The sequence below is a fragment of the Taudactylus pleione genome, unplaced genomic scaffold (assembly GCF_031769625.1).
Source record: "Taudactylus pleione unplaced genomic scaffold, aTauple2 ptg000006l, whole genome shotgun sequence".
Classification (NCBI taxonomy): domain Eukaryota; kingdom Metazoa; phylum Chordata; class Amphibia; order Anura; family Myobatrachidae; genus Taudactylus; species Taudactylus pleione.
In genome coordinates this window covers 11,913,364-11,936,133 of record NW_028284409.1, presented here as the reverse complement: position 1 = coordinate 11,936,133, position 22,770 = coordinate 11,913,364, and the positions used below count along the sequence as shown (strand labels likewise).

At 47.2% G+C, this 22,770-nt stretch overlaps 2 protein-coding genes across 5 annotated transcripts in view; both read left to right on the top strand.

The window, feature by feature from the left end:
- Positions 1-19,737, top strand: part of LOC148543077 (uncharacterized) — a 105,203-nt gene extending 85,466 nt beyond the window's left edge. For 2 of the 4 annotated variants that reach the window (XM_088452589.1, XM_088452659.1), the window contains 3 exons: positions 18,778-18,957; positions 19,081-19,151; positions 19,318-19,737. In XM_088452589.1, coding sequence (XP_088308715.1) covers positions 18,943-18,957; positions 19,081-19,151; positions 19,318-19,696 — 465 coding nt within the window. In that variant the 5' untranslated portion in view covers positions 18,778-18,942 and the 3' untranslated portion in view covers positions 19,697-19,737. Of the gene's footprint in view, positions 1-18,777; positions 18,958-19,080; positions 19,195-19,317 lie in introns of all 4 variants that reach the window. The other 2 variants (XM_088452735.1, XM_088452824.1) reach the window with 2 other exon arrangements.
- Positions 19,738-20,937: 1,200 nt separating this feature from the next.
- LOC148543076 (E3 SUMO-protein ligase KIAA1586-like) lies at positions 20,938-22,070 on the top strand. Its single transcript, XM_088451984.1, has 2 exons — positions 20,938-21,185; positions 21,851-22,070. The coding sequence occupies exons 1-2, from the start codon at positions 20,938-20,940 to the stop codon at positions 22,068-22,070; spliced, it is 468 nt and encodes a 155-aa protein (XP_088308110.1).
- Positions 22,071-22,770: the final 700 nt, after the last annotated feature.

Genomic DNA, 22,770 nt, shown 5'->3' with positions numbered 1-22,770 from the left:
CTCACTGGCTGAGCACCCTCTGTAACATATAAAACAGTATAGACTGCCCAGCAAGTGCCTTGATAAAGTGAGAGGCAAAGGCCCTCATTCAGAGCCGCACGTTAACAACAGTACGCTCGTTGCGTTCCGATGTTGACTAACCGTGCATGCGTCGGTGTTACACTGCGCATGTGCGTACGGCAGATTGCGAGCTTTTTTTCTCTCGTTCCTAAAATAGCGTACAGGAAGTGACATGTCAAATGTGATTGACAGAACAGGGCGTTTTTGGGTGTTGACGGGGGTGGAGATGAAAAAATGCAGGCGTGGCGAGGCGTTTTTGGGGCGTACATACGTTAGCAGATGCGAACGTCAAATGTGTTCGGACCGTCTCATACGTCACTGGAACATCCGCTTTCCCTTCAAAATGCTCGCACAGCTTAGGGTCAGGATTACTCGACCACATTGGCGATGGCCTTCTCCTCCGTCCCGGGACTCAACGATGGTGCTGCGATTAATCGCGGCTGGTCAGTAAAGTAATTAGTGTTTGATTGAAAACCGGCTTGGTATGTGTTTGGAAAGCAGTTTATTGGGATAGCACAAAAGCGTACGCAGGTGGAAATCAGAGCTGCTAATGTCATGATTACACAATCAATTAGCGTACATTTTTGGTGTTTTATTTTGGCCACAATTTGTTGGTTATGGCCTATTGTAACAATAATGTCATCATGTTTTAATTAGCTCCCCTTTTTTTTGGTTTACTGTGGAATTTGCATCGCTATGTGATTTTTTAAACTTTCCTTAAAGAGGCCTTTTTTTTTTTTTAAGAGGGTCAGTTTTTGCCTTTAGGGCCAGGATTAAATGTAACCCATTTGTACAATAATGTCACAATACAATGTCAGTTTTTTGTTTTAAATTTATTGTTTAAACACAAACAAATTGGCCTAATATTTTGTTGCCTTTTTTTTGTGGCAAAGATATTTGTTAAAAAAAAAAAAAAGCCATAACTGGTAACATAAACGTAAATACCAAAATTAAAAACATTTCACAAGAAAGGAGAGGGAAGTTTTGACCAGAAAGGAATATGAGCCAAGCACAGAAGGAGTGTGGGAAAAGTCGCCATTGCTGTCACCGTTTTCTCACCCGTTTGGCTGGGTGAGGGTGGGCACCAGACCGGGTCCGGGATGCCATCGGGCTGGCCTGTCCAGAGGCAGATGTTGTGGCCTCTGGACTAGGCACAGGGCTAGGCACATTTGGAGGATTGGCTGATGTTGTGCCAGAGGTGGAGGATCCGGATGTTCCAGCAGGAAGGGAGGTCGGCTCCACCATGTGCTGGCGAACGAGCTGCTCCAGGGCATCGGCGATGCGGATGTTGGCCCTGGTATTTTCCGCCAGGGCCTGAGCAATGGTCACGTTGGCCGCAGCATTTTGCTCCAGGGCCTCAGCCACCCGTATCAGACTGGCGTCCATCCTCTGCAGAATCTCCATATGGAAATCCGATTTAAAATTGAGTTCTGTGAGGAGGCCCACTGCCTGCGAGGGGGCACGCCCTGGACTGGCTTCTGCAGGGTCCTCAGCCGGATGTACTGGTTCCTCCCCTGCAGAGCCAGCAGAAATTCTGCGGCCAAGGCTCCCCTCTGGAGCAGACTCATCCGCCTCTGTCTCTGTTAGGAAAAATGCGAAAAGACTCACATTAGAATCTACATATTGGCACAATAGCATTTCAGAGTTGGTGACATCACAAGACTTACCTTGGCCAACATGAGGAGCCGCAAAGTCTGGCATGTCCGTATCCATGTTGGATACGCCAAACACCTCCACAGCCTGCACACACCCCTGTGCCAGCTCTTCTAAGTCTGTCAACTCCAATGACACATGGGTGGGACCCCCACTTGTCCCCCTTGCATGCCTAGCCCTGTCGGCAAGTTTTTGCTTGAGACGATATTTGAAGTCTGCCCATCTGTGGAATGAAATTGGAACCATTATCCTTTTTTTTACAATGGGGTTTGTTTATAGGATGGGAAAGTGTTTACTTACCGCCGTTTGACATCCCGGGCTAGACGGACATAATCACCCACCCTATTGACAGCAACGGCGACCTCCTCCCACATTCTCCACTTCTGGCTTTGGCTCATATTCCTGGCTGCCTGGGGCAGGATGTCAACGCACTTCTGGATCAAAACCTCCATCTCCTTGCTTGTGAAATGTGGCTGCCTTTTTTTTTTGGCAGCTTTGGCGGGTTGACTGGGGCCAGCAGTCTCTTCCATGTCATCCTCCTCACCTATTTGGGTAAATATGCAGATTTAGCCACTTCACAACTTGCACAATATTATGTTTTAAAAGAATCATTGAGACAAAATGCATGAAGGCCTTACCGCCGGAATTTTGCCCATTGTTTCCCTGGTCTGAAGCCATGTCTCTGCTTCCAGAATGAAATCAACCAGAAATTAAATGTGATTTCGTGACGTATTTATACATGCGTCCTTAGTTTGCGGCCGCATCATTGATTGTGCGTCCCTATGATTCATCCTTAATTTGTGCGGGAAAATAAACACTATTTATGGCTTGGTGTGTGTGGAGTCGAGGTTGCGTTGTTGGATTGTTGGCGGTTAAGTTGGTTGGATTTGGTTGTTTGCGGTTGGAGGATTTGGCGGTGTTTGTATTTTTTTTGGTTTGCTACAGTTGTTTTGGTTTTCCGTTCGCATTTTTTTGGTTTATTTTTTGCCATCGTTTCCTGATTTGGTAAGTTTTGTGCAGTCTAATTTGTGGCCAATTGGTGTCTACTTCTGGTTTTTTGTTTGATATTTTTTTTTTAACACTAATTTCATCTATTTTAGTTTGTTTTGGCTTTCGGACCCAAAGACCTTTTTGAGGGAAATCTTATATATTCGATTTTGGTAAGTCCATTATTTTTCTTGCATTTGCGAACTAATTAACGCATTTTTGACTGTTGGTGTAGTGACTTGCATTTGCGAACTAATTAACGCATTTTTGACTGTTGGTGTAGTGACTTGCATTTGCGAACTAATTAACGCATTTTTTACTGTTGGTGTAGTGACTTGCATTTGCGAAATAATTAACGCATTTTTCGAGGCTTATTCATCATGTAAACCAGTTTTGCTTTTCCCTTTTCCATTTTTGGGGTCCATTTGACCCCTATTTGACGTACGGTGTGCAATGTCGTTTTCATCGATGGCCAAATGTGTGTTTCGCCTATTTTATGTGTTGGCTTGCACCAATTTGACAAACATAAAATCACCCTCTAAATTTTTGATGTCTCATTTTTGGCTTTTTTACAGTTTATACGTATCATGACAATACCCCGGCATGTAAGCAGCTATGGATGGTATCATAAAGCTAAGTTGTTTTATGTTACTTTTGGGGTGGCTCAAAAGCCTTACATTGTAAACTTTGAATTTCAGGTAGATCTGGGGCGAATTGTTCTGGCCCTGCTCCCGGAAGACGACCAACCTCAAACTCGTCCCAGGCGTAGGCATCGTAGGCATGCAAGGCCCCAGATATTTCGAACACGTGTCACCCTTTTTGGAATGCCCGATGATGAGGTTTTAAGACGCTACCGTCTACCTCCCAAAATCATCATAGACACTCTCTCATTAATAGAAAGTGATCTTGAGCGGCAAATTGACAGTCCAACAGCAATACCACCACTGACGCAATTTATGGCGGTGTTACATTTCTGTGCCTCAGGATCGTTTCAAACAACGGTGGGAATAGTGGCGGGCATCTCCCAATCCTCCTTTTCCCGGATCCTGAGGGCAGTGATGGAGGCACTTTTCAAGCACCTCCATCATTTTATTAAAATGCCTTTGGATATGGGTGCCCTTAGTGTGGCCAAGGCCAATTTTTACCAAATAGCTGGCTTCCCACACATCATAGGGGTTGTGGATGGTACTCACATACCACTTCAGCCTCCAGCACGGCTGGAGGCAATATTTAGAAACCGTAAACACTATCACTCCCTGAATGTAATGGTGGTATGTGATGCCTCCCTCCAGATCCTGTCCCTGAATGCTAAATTACCAGGAAGTGCTCATGACTCCTTCGTCATCCGGCAATCAGGGATATGGCAGAAATTAACCAACCTACAAGCTGGTGATGCGTGGCTTCTGGGTAAGTGGAGACCTTTAGTACATAACAATGTTAAGCTTGATACACAGTGTTCCTGATGTTGTCTATTTTTTTTCACAGGAGACAGTGGATACCCTTGCATGTCCTGGCTGCTCACTCCTTATTTGGCTCCCACACCAGGGCCACAAAGTGCGTATAATTCCGCACTTACAGCCACCAGGCAAGTGGTGGAGCGCTGTATCGGCCTTTTAAAAGGCCGATTCCGATGCCTCCACCGCTCTGGTGGCGAGCTCATGTATGTGCCGGATATGGTGTCTAAAATTGTGGTCCTGTGTGGGATATTTCACAACATTGCCATAAGGAGTGGTGTCCCAATGCAGCCAGAGGATGCCTTACCTGAGGATGGCCCCCCCGAGGTTGGTCGGAGGTCAGTATGTGGGGGGGCCATACGCGATGATGTTGTGGCCAGATTTTTTAGGTAAGTTGTAACAAAACTACAGTGTTTATACCTAATGTGTTTGTGTTTGTTTGCGAACATCTAATTTTGTGTTTTTTTTCTCACCATCTTCTGTTTGTTCACATAATCTTTGGCACTCCAACGCTCACTACTTCCTGCTACCCTTACCAAACCTGGATCTGGTCCTTTTGGGCATATATTCTGGAACCCATATCGCAACGCCATGTTTGTGGAATCATGTTGGCATGGTCCTTCGTCAACCAGTTCTTGATTTTTTGTTTTTATTTAATTATTTCTTGGTATGTGTTGTATTTGAATTTATCACTGTGTTCTTTTTTTGGGAGTGACCACTTTGTTTTCTCTGTTATGTTGTGAATAAATGTTTGGAGAGTGAAATGGTCTTCCTTTTTTGGGACGTTAACAGCAAGTGTAACCAGGTTAACACAAGTTACATTTGACTAAGGGGTAATCCAGTACTGACGCCAATTGAGCTAAACTGAAATATGTTTTCAGCTTCCCAACCCACACCAAAAGGAAGCCTGGCCCAACCTTGGGATTTGTAAGATTGGCCTAAGCAGCTTGCGCACCAACTAGGAACCTGTAAAATGTAGAAATATGTAATTGACACTACACCCAAAAAGGGAAATGACATTGTTACTGTTATGTGTTTCTTGTGTCTGTTTGACATACAAAGACAAAACACAATCTAACTTTTAAAAAAGGGAAATCCTTGCAGGAACAGTCTACTTATGTCATGCTAAACTATCTTGGTTTTGGATTTAAAAAATGAGCCAGAACGTATATTTGTCTGAATAAATTTATTTTGAAAAGTTAACAAAAATAAAAAAACTACTGGCGAAGGAGGCCAGACAGCCGGTCGAGGGCCACAAGAATGCCAATTACATGTTGGCGCATCTGGCCAACACAATCCGCCACCTCTTGCCGACGCCTCTGTTCCTCTGTGGGTGAGAAAAGTGTGTGGGTTAATACAACAATAGGGAATCCACATTAAAAAAACAAAAACACAACGAAATCACTCCTAAACCTAAAAAAAAAAAAAAAAAGGGGGTGCTGCCAAAAATACAAGGCCTATGTACAAATTCCCACAGGTGTGATATGTGTATGTTGAAATCACCAGGAAGAGGTAAAGGCAAACTGCAAAATCACCAAAAGTCAAGCCACAAAAACACGAAGAAAGGCACGACACATGATTACATACAAACAGTTTGTGCTTTAAAAAAAAACAAAATAAAAACATACCGGGAGCCAAAACGGGAGCTCCGGAAATGCCTCCATGATCCTCCTCGGAGGATCCGTCATTCCCCAAAGAATGGGGAGGAGTTATGATGGACTCCGGGGAGGGGGTAATTGGAAGAGGGGTGGGTGGAGGAGAGGGGGAAGTGGGACGGAGGGGAAGGAGGCCCGACATTTCCGGGAGAGGGTCTGGGAAGGATGGGGAGGAGTGGGGAATAGGGGAAAGATTTGGGGTGGAGTGTTGGCTGGGGGTTGGGGATAGTGGCCGGGAACGCCGTCTGGACGGACGGTGACGGCGGAGTCTTGGCTGTCCCCCTAAAATATGTCAAAGAAATTGCGGTTAGTTTATGGACAAATCCGGGGACCAAAACTAAAAAAAAAAAACAACCCAAAAAATAAGCCAAATAGGAGTAGAATGAATAAATCAGAAATAGAGGGAAAACATGCACACGCAGATATGAGTACAAATAATAAATAGGACAGACAGGAAAACATGCACACGCAGATATGAGTACAAATAATAAATAGGACAGACAAGAAAACATGCACACGCAGATATGAGTACAAATAATAAATAGGACAGACAGGAAAACATGCACACGCAGATATGAGTACAAATAATAAATAGGACAGACAGGAAAACATGCACACGCAGATATGAGTACAAATAATAAATAGGACAGACAGGAAAACATGCACACGCAGTTTGCCCCACAAACACAAACATTAAAACCACAATACATAACACTTACTTTCCTCGATCTGCATGCGAAAGCATGCCAGCAAGCGGGGCGTTCGCCGTTGCAGGTCGGACCACCTGCGCTCCAGCTGCCCGATGTTGCGGCGTGAGCCGAAGGACCGCAGGCGGGACCGTGCCTCCGCATACGCGGAACGCTTCTGCCGGTTGGTGATGGGTTGAGGTTGGCTGGTGATCCGGCGATCCATGACCTCCGTAAGCACCAGCAGCTCGCGCCTGGTGAATGCGGAGGCTCTCATGATGGCAATGGTGTTTTCCTTAAAAATCATTTTTGATAAAGTGTGTAAAAATTTTCTGATTGGCTAATGTATTTTGGAAATTAACAGGAGCAATTTTATTGGTTAGTGTATGAGTCATGTGTTCGACAGGGCCAGAAATCTCATGAGAGTTATGATAGGCTTGATGCAGTGACATGCGTAAGCAAATTTAAATAAAGAAATGAACCCAGGGAAATATGCGGGGATCCACAGCAATAGAACAATTGTTTAATTGTGGTTCACATGTTTTTTGAACAATAAAAGCGAATGTTTCATCCGTACGTATTCTGCGGGTAAACACAAACACGGACAAGAGTAAAGTTTCTTGCATTGTGTTGAAAAAAAACAAACAATTAAGCTAATTGATACATTGATTGGCATGATACGATTGATGGAGGTAGGCAGAATAAAGGAGCAGGTAATCGACATCTGACAAGGCCACTTCCTGTTTATACTTGTGCGTGCGTTCCTTTCAAGCCATTTCGGGGATGTACGCTCGCTATTTCGTACGCTCGTTAGTTAGAGGAGGGGTCGTCAGAGTTTAGGGAGGAATTTTAGATGCGAACGAAAATACGAGCGAGCCATTGAATTTAAATATTTTTGTACGTACGCCTAACGTACGTGCGCCCGCTTGCGAGTGGATCTGAATGAGGGCCAAAGTCACTGTAGGCCCTGCGAGGGCGTGGCTAAGAATCGGGAATGTCACCGAATCCCTAGTGGCCCAGTCCAAGCCTGGCTGACTGCCCGAACACACAGCACAATCTGCCGAAATATCTGCAGATATATCGGCATTTGGCTGTGCTGCATAGCCAGTGCGATATGTCTGTGAAAAACGTAGTTCACAGACCTGCTGTCTGTACACACTGGACGATGCACACCAGTGGCGTCCCTGCCTCTGGTGACACCCGGGGAGGGCAGGCTTGTAGTGCGCCAACAAAAAAATTTGCGTGTTCTTGCTGGTACGGGGCATGGCTTCTTGGATCAAAGCCCCGTTTTACTCAATCCGGGGGTCCCGGAGATGCAAACTTCCCCCCAGGGACCAGTCTGTGTGCAGTGCCGGCTCCTTCACTGTGTCAGAAGGCGAGTGCTGCTCATAATGCTACAGTGCAATACCCGGCTCCTGTCACTGAGGAGGAGTCGGCACTTTGGTGTCACCCCTCAGCGGCCCGCACCCCTCCTTGTGATGCCACTGATGCACACACAATATACCAGCCGTTCAATTGAATGACCGATATATCAGTGTGTACCCAGCATTATGCAGGTTAGGAGTTTGTGTTTTCCATCTGGGGCTATGCTTTCTATGATTTCTGGTGGCAGTGCAGGGAGTAGAGAAAAGCACTATGTGGGTGTGGGGGTAGGGGAAACCACTTGATGGGGGAAGCACTATGTGGGATGGGGGGAAAGCACTATGGGGGATGGGGGAAGCACTATGTGGGATGGGGGAAAGCACTATGTGGGATGGGGGAAGCACTATGTGGGATGGGGGGAAAGCACTATGGGGGATGGGGGAAGCACTATGTGGGATGGGGGAAAGCACTATGTGGGATGGGGGGAAGCACTATGTGGGATGGGGGGAAAGCACTATGGGGGATGGGGGAAGTACTATGTGGGATGGTGGGCATGGAAATCACTATGTGGAATGGGAGGCAGGGGATAGCAATATGTGGGATGGGGGAAGCACTATGTTGGATGGGGAAGCCAGGGACGGACTGGGGCTGCAAGACAGACCTGGCATGAGTCCATGATGTGCACGCGATCCTGAAAAGGGTGTGTGGCTTTGATGGACAGGGGTGTGGCCTCTATGGACAAAGGCGTGGTTTGGCTGCACGGGGGCGTGGTCTTGCTCTATGCCCCTGTCTCTCAGTGTCTCAGCCCAGCAGTGCGCCGGGAGAAGGTGCTGCTCGGCCTCGGTTTCAATCCCAACCAGCCCACCAGCCTTGGCATTTGCTAGAAGTGCCAGATGGCCAGTCCGGCCCTGGGGGAGGCAATATGTGGGATGTGGGGCAGGGAAAGCACTTTGTGGAACGGGAGGCAGGGGATAGCACTATGTGGGATGGGGTGGAAGCATTATGTGAGATTGGGGAAGAACTATGTGGGATTGGGCAGGGGAAAGCACTGTGTGATGGGGGTTGTGGAAAGCACTATGCTGGATGTGGGGAAGGGGAAAGCACTATGTAGGATAGGGGAAAGCGCTATGCTGGATGGGGAGCACAGTGTGGGTGGGATAAGGGGTGGGGAGCACATTGTAGTATTGGAAGCGCAGTGTGGGTGGGCTATAGAAAGGGGAGCACAGAATGAGTGGGATAAGGAAAGGGGAGTGCAGTGTGCATGGGATAAGGAAAGGGGAGAGCAATGTGGGTGGGATATGGGAAAAGGGCACATTGTAAGATGGGGAGCACAGTGTGGGTAGGAAAAGGAAAGGGGAGCTCAGTGTAAGTGGGATAAGGGAAGAGAGCACAGTGTGGGATAGAGAGCACAGTGTGAATGGGAGAAAGAAAGGGAGGCACACTGGGCAGGATGAGGGAAGGGGAACACAGTGTGGGTGGCATGAGGGATGGGGAGCACAGTGTGGGTGGGATGTGGGAAGGGGAGCACAGTGTGGGTGGCATGAGGGATGGGAAGCACAGTGTGGGTGGGATAAGGGAAGGGGACCACAGTGTAGGTGGGATGAGGGAAGAGAGCACAGTGTGGAATGGGGAGCACAGTGTGGGTGGGAGAATGGAATGGGAGCACAGTGTGGGTGGGATGATGGAAGAGAGCACCTTGTAGGATGGGGAGCACAGTGTGGGTGGGATGATGGAATTGGAGCACAGTGTGGGTGGGATGAGGGAAGGGAGTACAGTGTGGGAAGGGTAGCACAGTGTGGATGGGATGAGGAAAGGGCAGCACAGTGTGGGTGTGATGGGGCACAGTGTGGGTGGGATAAGTTAAGGAGAGCACAGTGTGGTTGGGATGAGGAAAGGGGAGCACAGTGTGGCTGTGATGAGGCACAGAGTGGGTGGGATAAGGGAAGGAGAGCACAGTGTGGGTGGGATAAGGGGTGGGGAGCACATTGTAGTATTGGAAGCACAGTGTGGGTGGGCTATAGAAAGGGGAGCGCAGTGTGAGTGGGATAAGGAAAGGGGAGTGCAGTGTGCATGGGATAAGGAAAGGGGAGAGCAATGTGGGTGGGATATGGGAAAAGCGCACATTGTAAGATGGGGAGCACATGTTTTATTTTGTTTCTTTGGTCGCCACTGTGTTTCACAGTATTTTTCTTGGTGTCACATTGTAGGATGGGGAGCACAGTGTGTGTGGGATAAGGAAAGGGTAGCACAGTGTGGGTGGGATAAGGGAAAAGAGCACATTGTAGGATGGGGAGCACAGTGTGGGTGAGTTGAGGGAAAGGGAGCACAGTGTAGGTGGGATAAGGGAAGAGAGCACAGTGTGGGAAGGGTAGCACAGTGTGGATGGGATGAGGAAAGGGCAGCACAGTGTGGGTGTGATGGGGCACAGTGTGGGTGGGATAAGGGAAGGAGAGCACAGTGTGGTTGGGATGAGGAAAGGGGAGCACAGTGTGGCTGTGATGGGGCACAGAGTGGGTGGGATAAGGGAAGGAGAGCACAGTGTGGGTGGGATAAGGGGTGGGGAGCACATTGTAGTATTGGAAGCACAGTGTGGGTGGGCTATAGAAAGGGGAGCGCAGTGTGAGTGGGATAAGGAAAGGGGAGTGCAGTGTGCATGGGATAAGGAAAGGGGAGAGCAATGTGGGTGGGATATGGGAAAAGCGCACATTGTAAGATGGGGAGCACAGTGTGGGTGGGAAAAGGAAAGGGGAGCTCAGTTTAGGTGGGATAAGGGAAGAGAGCACAGTGTGGGATAGAGAGCACAGTGTGGATGGGAGAACGAAAGGGGAGCACACTGGGCAGAATGAGGGAAGGGGAACACAGTGTGGGTGGCATGAGGGATGGGGAGCACAGTGTGGGTGAGATGAGGGAAGAGGAGCACAGTGTGGGTGGCATGAGGGATGGGGAGCACAGTATGGGTGGGATAAGGGAAAGGGACCACAGTGTAGGTGGGATTAGGGAAGAGAGCACAGTGTGGGATGGGGAGCACAGTGTGGGTGGGAGAAAGGAAGGGGAGCACAGTTTGGGTGGGATGATGGAAGAGAGCACATTGTAGGATGGGGAGCACAGTGTGGGTGGGATGAGGGAAGGGGAGCATAGTGTGGGTGGGATGAGGGAAAGGGAGCACAGTGTGGGTGGGATAAGGGAAGGGAAGCATAGAGTGTGTGGGAGAACGGAAGGGGAGCACAATGTGGGTGGGATGGGGAGCACAGTGAGACTGGGACAATGTTTCTTTTATGTGAAGTTTACATGTTTTATTTTGTTTCTTTGGTCGCCACTGTATTTTTCTTGGTGTCACATTGTAGGATGGGGAGCACAGTGTGGGTGGAATAAGGAAAGGGGTGCGCAGTGTGGGTGGGATAGGGAAAGGGTAGCACAGTGTGGGTGGGATAAGGGAAAAGAGCACATTGTAGGACAGGGAGCACAGTGTGGATGAGTTGAGGGAAGGGGAGCACAGTGTAGGTGGGATAAGGGAAGGAGAGCACAGTGTGGTTGGGATGAGGAAAGGGGAGCACAGTGTGGGTGGGTTAAGGGAATAGAGCACATTGTAGAATGGGGAGCACAGTGTGGGTGGGTTGAGGGAAGGGGAGCACAGTGTAGGTGGGATAAGGGAAGAGAGCACAGTGTGGGAAGGGGAACACAGTGTGGGTGGGATGAGGAAAGGGGAGCACAGTGTGGCTGTGATGGGGCACAGGACCTCATTCAGAGTCGGTTGAAGCGGCCGCACGGTCGTACGCCACCGATGTTCACTATACTGCGCAGAGGCGGGCTGGGCTGGGGGGCAGGGTGCCATCTGCCCCCTGGGCCGGTTCAATCCTGACACTTTGGGGCTGCCGGCAGGCAGCCAGCGGCCTCGCTCTGTAATGCTGTCAGTCGGGAAGCATTCTCTGCCTGCTACCCGGCCGGCGGCAGGGATGACCCCACTGTGTGCCTGTGTCTTGGCCCCTCGCTGCAGTGAAGGGGCAGCATATCTCTGGCAGTGCCAGCAGCGCTGTGTGCAGCAGGGACCCGGCTGGGAGCGCGACACTGTGTGCAGAGCAATCCGGCTGGGAGCGCGACGTTGACCTCGTGACATCATGTCACGCTACCTGCCGCAAAGAGGAGCCGCCAGCCACCCGGGAGAGGACCAGCTACCAGAGGACCTATTAAATGGTAAGACTCAGTGAGGGGGACGGAGTCTGTAAAGTCAGGAGGCTTGAAAGTAAGGGGGCCAGGTGGCTGGAAAGAAGGCTGGGAAGAGAGGGGGGCAGTAGGCTGGAAAGAGGGGGAGGGGGCAGGAGGCTGGAAAGAGGGGGTAGGAGGCTGGAAAGATGGGGAGGGGGCAGGAGGCTGGAAAGAGGGGGAGGGGGCAGGAGGCTGGAAAGAGAGGGGGGCAGGAGGCTAAAAAGACAAGAGTGCTGGAGGCTGGAAAAAAAAGGGGCTGAAGACTGGAAAGACAAGTGGGTGGGAGACTGGAGTCATGAAATGCTTGGCAGGGACTTGTTGGATAAGGTGGAGGTTGGGGCACATGCGACAAGGAGAGAATGACAGGAGGGTATATGTGACATGGGGAGAATAAGTAGGACACATGTCACAAAAATTAGGGCACGAGCACAAGCCATTTACAGACGACCCAGTTGGGGCCACATGCTTATGCTTGCTCCCCAGGATGAAAGTTGCCAGCCAGCCCCTGATACTGCGCATGCGTAAAGTTCGCAATGCGCGTGCGCAAACTAGCCGCTACGATCAGAAATTTCTCTCTCCTTGAACACAGCCAGGTCGGTAGTTTGAGTGACAGATGAAGGCGTTTGTGGGTGGTAACAGGGGAAGGTACTTGAAAACGCGGGAGTGGAGATCCGAACGCAGGCATGCCTCATTATGCGAACGGCGTTTTATGGGAGTGTATACGGATTATGGGAGTGCATAATTAACAAAGTAGCGTCATGGCACATGTGACATGGGAGGTTTTTACACTGACATGATCGTAGAGCTTAAGAGAGGGTATGGTCAACCTTAAGCTCTACGACCAGTTCCGATGGTTCCCGATGGTTTCGATTAATCCTTATATGCCCGGAGATGACGTGTAATGCGTACGAGAAGGGGGCGTATTTTTTTGTCTTCCGACCGCTTCCTCCCCTTGGTCGGCCAGCTACCGATCCGAACTTAGGGACGCAACTTGCGAGGGAATCATTTGAATATCCGGACCCTTTTCCCCTATGACCGTGCGGCCGCTTCGACCGACTCTGAATGAGGTCCACAGTGTGGGTGGGATAAGGGAAGGAGAGCACAGTGTGGATGGGAGAACGGAAGAGGAGCACAGTGTGGGTGGGAAGGGGAGCACAGTGTAACAGGGAAAATTTGTTTGTTTCTTTTATACAAAGCTTATATGTTTTATGTTTTTTCTGTGGTCAACATTGTATTTACAGTGTCAATGTATTTTTTTTTTTTTTCATGTGAAGCCCATGGGTAATATTAATCAACGAGTTTTATCACTCACAACGAGTGATAAAACTCGCTGTGTATGATAAATGGTGCTCAGCCAAATGACAGTTGGGAGCGGATTGGCTGAAGCACTATTTACCATATACAGCAAGTTTTATCACTCGTTGTGAGTGATAAAACTTGTTGATAAATGAGACCCTATATGTTTTATTTTTTAAGTGCTGTGAGAACCATTGTGTTTTATGTTTCTCTTATCTGTGCTAATGTTCTTTTTTTTCATGCAAAGCTTATGTTTTTTTTTTGGTGGTAGCCATTGTGTTTTATTTCTTCTCCACAGGGAGACCTTGGGGTATAGCTGGATCTGGATCCTTGGCACTGTGCAGTTAAAAGCTTTAGCTAGCAGGATGCACTGGGTCCATAATCCTCTATACCTCGCCCCCGAGCCACAGGCACCTCAGTTGTAGTTGGTGCCCGGCCGGAGTCGGGACACTGTTTTACGCAGAGGGGCTGTTTAGCAGCCCCAAAGCTGTTTCATTTTTATGAGTTACTAGGTTTTATTCTTTTGACTCTTCAGAGTGGGCAGCGACAGAGACATCCGCGCTGCCACTCCGTCACCCCGCCGGCGCCGCAACACCAGTACAGATCTGGGGATCTCGGCAGGACCCCAGAGTCTGTGCTAGCCGGACTCTGCGGGACTCCCTGGTCTGCTGCCGGATACAGGTAAGAAGCCGGGGACAGGTAAGAAGCGGTAGCGCTTGCGGTGATCCGCGTATTATGCAGTCTTTTACCTCCGGTCCCTGGGGACAGACCGGAGGTGCTGGCAGTGGCGGCAGGCCCCCCTTACCCCGCGCGTCCACTAGACCACCAGGAACTTGGAGCTGGAAGCGCGAAGCAGCGTCCCGGGGGTTAATTGCTGGCCAGGGGAGGCAGGCTTACCTTAACACATATATAGACACAAGTATTTGTGAGGTCTGTCACATACGGTTGTGTGCTGCACGGTGCCATATTGTTGGACCAGTGTGTTGCATACTTGTTGGTAACCAGTTTTACGCTTCCTGATTTCCCATATATATAAGCACATGGAACATCGATTTCATTGACAACATCTGGGTAGAAGTATCATTATATTGTATTTTTTGATGAACACACGCCTGATCTTTTGATATCATTTATTCCATTCTCATTGGTATATTGTTTCTTATGTCGCCTTTGATCCCCTTCACCCTGTAAATACATATATATATATATATATATGTATACATATATTGGCAGATATATCTGACAAGGAGGTTGAGAGCACTACTGCACCCACTCTGCTCTCCTGCAGGCACAATGGGAGTAGGAAAGGAGGATTTATCTCAGGATGGGCTATGTGTGAGGTGCTATCAGTTGCCTGGTCCCTCAAACCCCCCAACAATGGGACAGGATCCCCCTTCTCAGGTGCTGGCCTCCATTGCGGGTCGCCGTTTTGCCCCATATGAGGTTGCCCCAAACAGTCATCCTTCCCTCTCAGGGTATCCTACAATTATTGCAGTCTACTCCTGGGCCACAGACTGTTACTCCCTATTAGGGGGTTACCGCTCTATGGGCCTGATTCAGAGCCGCTCGTAAGTGGCCGCTCGTTCGCTCTGAGCGATGTTCGCACAACTGCGCAAAACAGTCAATGCGGTCAGAAACCGTGCGCTCGTAAAACAGCGAGGGGCTGCTAATTTGATTGACAGAATGTACCGTTTGTGGGTGGTAACAGGGGAAGGTGCTTGAAAACGGGGGAGTGGAGATCCGAACGCAGGCGTGCCTAACGGTCAAAAGGGTGTTTAATGGGAGTGCATAATTAGCAAAGGAGCGTCATCGACCACATCACTTGGTTGTCTTTTAGCCTGAACTGCTCGCAGTGATAGCGGGAAGAAAATCCTACCACAAGCACTGCGAGCAGTTCAGATGCCTTTCGATGTTCCCGATTAATCTAATAAATACCGGAGATGATGTGTGATGCGAACGTCAAAGGGGTGAGCGCATTTTTCGGACGCTCGCTCAGACATAGAGGCGTCAACACACCGCAAAGAGCGATCACTCAGTTTAAATATTCGGCCCCTTTTTTAGAACGAGCATCCGCAAATAGCGTCCGGCTCTGAATCAGGCCCTATATGCAATCCCCTCTGGTACCACAACAGTCTGTCATTCCCTTTCAGGGATTTCTGCAAGCTGTACAACCACCCTGGGTGGATGTTTTCTCCAGTTCAGAGTTTCTCAGCTTCGGCTATGGCCTTTCAGACCATGTTGCGGAATGAAAAACCTCAGAAGGCATCTAATCGTCCTGTAATGTCATCCCAGTCTACACAACTATCAGACACAGACGTGTCATCGAATGATGGGGAAGGGCCTGAGGTGTCTGATTCAGATTCCCCTGCACAGGAGGTGGAGCCTAAATCTGCTATTAATGTTCCAGTGTTGGTAAGGGCGGTCCGATCCATACTAGATTAAGAGGATGACTTTCCTGCCCCTAAATCCAAATACCCTGAGTTTAAACAGGCAAAGGTGACTTCGGTAGTTTTCCCTCTCTCTGACCAGCTGGCAGACCACATGGCGGAGGCGCGGAGGCCTGCAATCGCCTGGTAAGAGGTATCAACCACAAAAGCATTTGGCCTCATGTTATCAGTTTCCTGTGGGTCATTGCAAAAAGTGGGAATTGCCATCTGCGGTAGATTCTCATGTTACTCGCCTGATTAAGAGTGCTACACTGCCTATGCCTTCCATTTCTTCCCTGAAGGATTCTACATACAGGAAGGTGGAGACATGCCTGAAATCGATTTACTCTCTCTCAGGAGCTGTGGCCCGTCAGTCCATGGCTATCTCGTGGGTGGCCAAGGCCATTGAGAGCTGGACAAATGCACTGGAGGACACCTTCCCCGAGGAGGCCCCTGAGACTCAAAGGTCTTTAGTGGGCCACATGAGGGATGCAGCCGCCTATATTGGTGAGGCGGCTTTGTATGCCAGTCTACTGACCTCCAGACTCTCAGCCGCAGCCGTGTCTGCTCGCTGCTCTTTGTGGTTACGCTCCTGAAGGGTGGATGCTGATTTCAAATAGGGCCTGGAGGCCTTGCCCTTGAATGGGGTGATATTATTTGACCCAGACCTGGACAAAATTGTAGACACTCTGGCGAAATCTAAGTCAGCTTTTCTGCCATCAGCATCTGCACCTTCAAAGGCTAGAACCTCTTCCTTTCGGTACTTTCGTTCTCAAGGAAAGCTCAAAGAACATTCTTTCCGTAGACAATCAGCGGCCAAGTCGACCTCTAAACCTAAGAAACAGGCCTGGAGTGCCAGACCCCCTACTTCCAAACCAGAGTATAAACCTTCAGCCTGATGGGATGGGCCTCCCTCTGGGGGATCACAGAGTGGGAGGCTGACTTTTTAAGTTTGCCCAGCACTGGTGCCTCACCACCAAGGACGTTTGTACAGGGCCCTCCAGTTGACAAGACACGTTCTTCAAGGAAAAGCTGTGCAGGTTCAGTCCGACAATGCCACCATGGTGGCGTACATCAACTATCAGGGAGGCACTCAAAGTCGGGTGGCAATGACAGAAGTGTCATGCATCCTGACTTGGGCAGAGTGTTACCTCCCAGCCATCTCGGGTTCATTCCGGGAGTCCTCAATTGGGAAGCAAACTTCCTCAGCCGTCACGACATGCATTCAGGGGAATGGTCTCTTCACCAAGAGATGTTTCAACTCCTAGTGGACAAATGGGGCCTCCCAGAGGTGGACCTCATGGCCTCCCATCACAATCACAAGTTGCCTGTGTACGGGTCCAGGACAAGAGATGCCAAAGCAAGCTTAGTGGACACTCTGTCAGTGAAATGGAACTTCCAGTTTGCGTACACATTTTCTCTGATATTCCTGATTCCTCAGGTTCTTCGGAAGTTCAGACAGGACGGAGGCACGGTCCTGCTGGTGGCTCCCGCTTGACCCAGATGTCATTGGTCCTCAGATCTTCGGAGTGTCTCCATCGACACTCCGTTCCTGCTGCCTCAACGCCCGAATCTGTTGTCTCTGGGTCCTTGCCTTTACCCAGATCTGGGTCGTCTATCTTTAACGGCGTGGCTCTTGAGACATCCATCTTAAGGTCCAAGGGTTTCTCTAGCTCAGTCATCAGCATGATGCTTTTAGCACGTTTGCCTGCCTCAGCCAGGATTTACCATTGAGTGTGGCATACATATTTTCAGTGGTGTCGCACTAGGGATTACGGCCCTCAGGTGTTTCATGTTTCCAGAATATTAGCATTCCTTCAATCTGGTTTGGACCTCGGCCTCTGCCTGGCCTTGTTGAAAGTGCATGTCTCTGCACTGTCTGTGTGGTTCCAACGAAGGATAGCTCCTCTCCCAGATCTCCGCAACTTTTTACAGGGTGTTCTCCGGATTCAACCTCCCTTTGTCCCTCTGGTTTCCACATTATTGAGGAAATTATAATCCCGGCCTTTCAGTCACTGGACCTCTCGGCAGGTGAGGCCTATTTGGATGTGGTCCGTGCCCTCAGGATTTATGTGAACCGTAATAGTTCCTCCGTAAATCAGACTCATTATTTGTGCTCTATGGATTTCACAAGAAAAGATGGCCAACCAATAAACAAACATTGGCTAAATGGCTTAGTATGTCTACCTCAGAGGCTTACATGCAGGCAGGCCTTCCTGTTCTGGCTTTCTGTTAATGCTCATTCCATTCGGTCTGTGGGTCCGCCATGGGCAGCTCGCCCTGGCACCTCGGCTGTTCAGCTGTGTAAGGCGGCCACGTGGTCTTCTGTCCAGACCTGTGTAAGGTTCTATGCATTTGATACCTTTGCCTCTCAGGATACTTTCTTTGAGTGCAGGATTCTCCTCTCAGCGCAGGAGCATCCCCACCCTTAAAAGGACTGCTTTGGGACATCCCCAAAATCTCCCTGTGGAGCCTATGGACCCTGAAGAAGAAAATTAGAGATATGGTAAGAACTTACCTTTGTTATCTCTCTTTCTTCAAAGTCCATAGGGTCCACAGGGCACCTGTCCTGACTCACCTGGCTTCATATGGGCTATGTTTCTGGTCACCGGTTTCCCGTCTCCTCTGTGAGAGTGTGATTCTTGTCTGTACCAGTCTTCCTTTTCTCTTATCCTCCTCCGGCCTTTGGCTTATAACGAACTGAGGTGCCTCTGGCTCGGGGGCGGGGTATAGGGAGAGTGGACCAGTGCATCCTGGATGCTGAAAGCTTTTAACTATGGATTCCAGATCCACCACCTACACCCAAGGTCTCCTTGTGGACCCTATGGACTTCAAAGAAAGAGAGTTAACAAAGGTAAGTTCTTACCATAACTCATTGTCTCAGCCAATGTAGATAAATTAATTTGCTACCATTATTTGCAATGTAGGCAATAGCAAATGGTTCGGAAACAACATATAAGTGTAATGTTTTAAAACCTATAGTTTTTTTTCTTAGTGCCTGTACCTGTTGATGTTTCTATCAGCTAAAGTTCTACACTCTGCCACCTCAAGTTCCACACTCCACCACTTCAAGTTCCACCCTCTGCCATCTCAAGTTCTATAGTCTGCCACCTCAAGTTCTTCAGTGTGTCGGTGTGTTCCTGTTCTTGTCTCCAAAAAGATGAGCTTATCACATGTAATTATCTCAGCCAATGTAAATAATTTAATTTGCTGCCATTATTTGCAATGTAGGCTATAGCAAATGGTCGGAAACAACATATAAGTTTAATGTTTTAAAACCTATATTTGTTTTTCTTAGTGCCTGTACCTGTTGACGTTTCTACCACCTCAAGTTCTACAGTCTGCCACCTCAAGTTCTACAGTGTGTCGGTGTGTTCCTGTTCTTGTCTCCAAAAAGATGAGCTTATCACATGTAATTATCTCAGCCAATATAAATAAATAAATTTGCTGCCATTATTTGCAATGTAGGCTATAGCAAATGGTCGGAAACAACATATAAGTGTAATGTTTTAAAACCTATATTTTTTTTTTTTAGTGTCTGTACCTGTGGACGTTTCTACCAGCTAAAGCCCCACCCTCTGCCACCTCAAGTTCCACACTCCACCACCTCAAGTTCCACCCTCTGCCATCTCAAGTTCTACAGTTTGACACTTCAAGTTCCACACTCTGCCACCTCAAGTTCCACACTCCACCACCTCAAGTTCCACCCTCTGCCATCTCAAGTTCTACAGTCGTCCATCTCAAGTTCTACAGTCTGCCACCTCAAGTTCCACAGTCTGCCATATGAAGTTGCACATTCTGCCACCTCAAGTTCCACACTATACCACATCACGTTCTACAGTCTTCCACCTCACGTTCCACACTCTACCAACTCAAGTTCTACAGTGTGTCTGTTCTTGTCTCCAAAAAGATGAGCTTATCTCATGTAATTATCTCAGACAATGTAATAAATGAATTTGCTGCCATTATTTGTGATGCAAGCTATATGTTTTTGGGTATATAAGTATGTGAGGTGACACCTGCAGTGCATGTAGTAATTGTGTCCTAGCACAAAGAGAACAATAACAGAAGTGATTAATTACATTATTTATTTTTAAAAGGTTTGGAGACATGGCACCAATTCATATATATTTTTGGGTTGTCTTTACTCATAGGGTCTGGATCCAACCACAGATGTTAACAAAATATCCAAAATTCATAGAACATAATATTTGACACTACATCAAAATAAGAACAATTACAAGTTTCTTTGAGAATAGGAATGCCAAGAGAGCACGGATAATGGAAGATACACCAGGTCCATATCAATTAGAAAATCAAAGTGCAATAAGAATGTCTCCTTCAAACTGCGATACCTCTGCTGAAGCTTCCTCTTGTTCTCCTTTGCGTGTTGTTGTTGGACAGAAGACCAAAAGTTTTCATTTTTTTATTTTTTAAATTCGATTGGCTTACTATAATCAATAGTAAATTAGGGTGTAGATCATGCAACAAAACTGGATGTCTTACTGTAGAGAAAAAAACTGGTATGAAAGTATCAAAAGAGTGGGCTAACAATGAAGTAACATATAACGGCAGTAACCATACTCAACAATTAACATCACTACGGAAAAAAATGTTTCAGCAAAAAGAAAGTGCAGGACACAAGGCAGCAGTAAAATTATTAGCAGAAGGAGAAAAATATTTACTTCCTAATGTCATTATAAGAAATCTTGCTCACGGAAAAAAAATAACAGAATAAGTGTTTCGTACGGCATACAAGGTAGCAAAAGAAAACCAGTCTTTTCATAATTTTGAAAGAAATAGATCTGCAAAAACTCAATGGCATTGAAATGGGGGAAATTTTGCATTCGGCAAATGCACGCACAAACATAGTCAACCATCTCAGTGCAGAAGTGAAATGTAGTTAAACAAATAATTACATCTAACAATAAAATCTCTATTATTATTGATGAGCCAACAACTCTCAGTAAAAAACCAACATTAATAATTTACACTCAAGTTTGTCTTGCCAATTATGACATCAATTATACAGTAAACATCTTTTTGGACTTAATAAAATTGCATAGTGTAACTGCAAATGCAGTTTTTAATACTTTATTCGATTGTCTACAAACTTATGGCATTAGTGAGTGTGGCATGCGATGGTGCAGCAGTGATGTTGGCCTGCAAGAGTGGCGTAGGCACATTGTTTAAAGCTGAGTTTCCCTCAGTCATTATCTGGCATTGTGCTTCTCATAGGCTAGAGTTATCAGTGTCTGATACTGTGAAAATTGTATCAGGTATCAATAGATTTAGGGTTTTTATGGAGAAGCTATGTAATCATGCATCACCAAAAAATAGAAGAGAATTACATGAATGTGTTGAGTTACTGGAGATGCAATCTTTTGCAATTGTTAAAAATTGGCAGAGTTCCTAGGGGCCTATTCATCATCACTTGAAAATGCATTAATCATGAAGGTAAAGCAGGAGATATTTTGGATATCTCCTACTCACTTTCCTTTTGCGGGATGACCCGCTGTCCCCATTCACTAGTATGGGGACAGAATTCATCAAGCTCCGAGAATATATTATTTTTGGAGCTTGAGTGCGGTAGCATTCGCCATCTTCAGATGTCGAATGCTCCCAATACCCTCTCCTTCCCTATGGGATCCCTCCGCCCCTGTCTGGCTCCTTCCGCCGGACGTCGGGGCTCTTGTACGCATGCGTGACCTGTAGGTCACGCATGCGCACTCCCGTCACTGCTCCAAAAGGAGATGTGAAAAGATTCACTGCTCCGAAAAAGAGCAGTGAAGCTTTTCATGGGGACAGCTGATTTCGCATCAGCTGTCACCGCACCGGAGCAATAATGTATTGCTCCGGATTCCACAGCGAGTTAGAATGTTGTTTATCGGGGTCTGTTCGGACCCCGATAATTAACATCATGAATAGGCCGCTAAATACTCGATGGGTGGCATAATGTTTTCAAACGTTTTCTGCAGTTTGGCAACATTTTGAAGCCACTTCAAAAAAGCTGTAAATGATACCACAAGAAATAGAAAAGATAGATGCATATACCTGTGACTGTACAGGAAAATTGCTTCAACGGAATTTATACTTCATTTAGCACTGATGTGTGATGCCCTACAACAACTGTCAGAATTGAGCCTGGATTTGCAAGATAGAAAAATTTATTTATATCAGGCAGATATAAAAGTTAGAACGATCATTCAGATTTTTGATGAACGACAAACCATACCAGGAAATTTTTGTAAGAGTGCCACTACAGCTGTTGATAATTTATTGTTTTAGGGAGTTCAACTCTATACAAGTAAAGTGCGAGTTTTTAGAAGTAAAGTTATTGCCCATAGCAACCAATCAGGTTCTACTTATTTATCTAGCACCTTCTAGAAGATAAATAGATAGAATCTGATTGATTGCTATGGGCAACTTCTTCACCTCTAAAAATCTGCACTTTAGTAATATACCCCTAAGAGTCATCATTCTGTTTATCCTGCAATGTTTCATCAACAATTAAAAAAGTATGTTGAAGAATAGCTTCTTAACAGTGATGAAACCAATTTAATTGAATGGAGTCATATTTTGGCCGTCCGAGGATTTTGTGTTTATCTAAAGCAAAACATTTTTCCACAACATTTGACAGAACTGAAAAATGCATTAAATTCTATTCCGATATCCTCAAGTGAATGTGAACGGGGGTTTTCACAAGTAGGGCATCATTGTTGACAAAGACTTTCATCACTTTTGTTCATGCGGATTGTTGAACCACCACTTCGACAATTCTGTCCATTAAAATAGGTTGATTTGTGGTTATTACAAGGACGGCATTCTGCTGTTGACACAGCAAACAGAGAACAAGGCAGAAAGATTACAATGAGGAAATGGTCACGATGTGGAGTTTACTATGAGGTACAGCAGTTTTCTTTCCTATACTTCTGTAATTGTATAGTTTTATATATTATATACTGTAAGAAAGATTGACATGTCATAC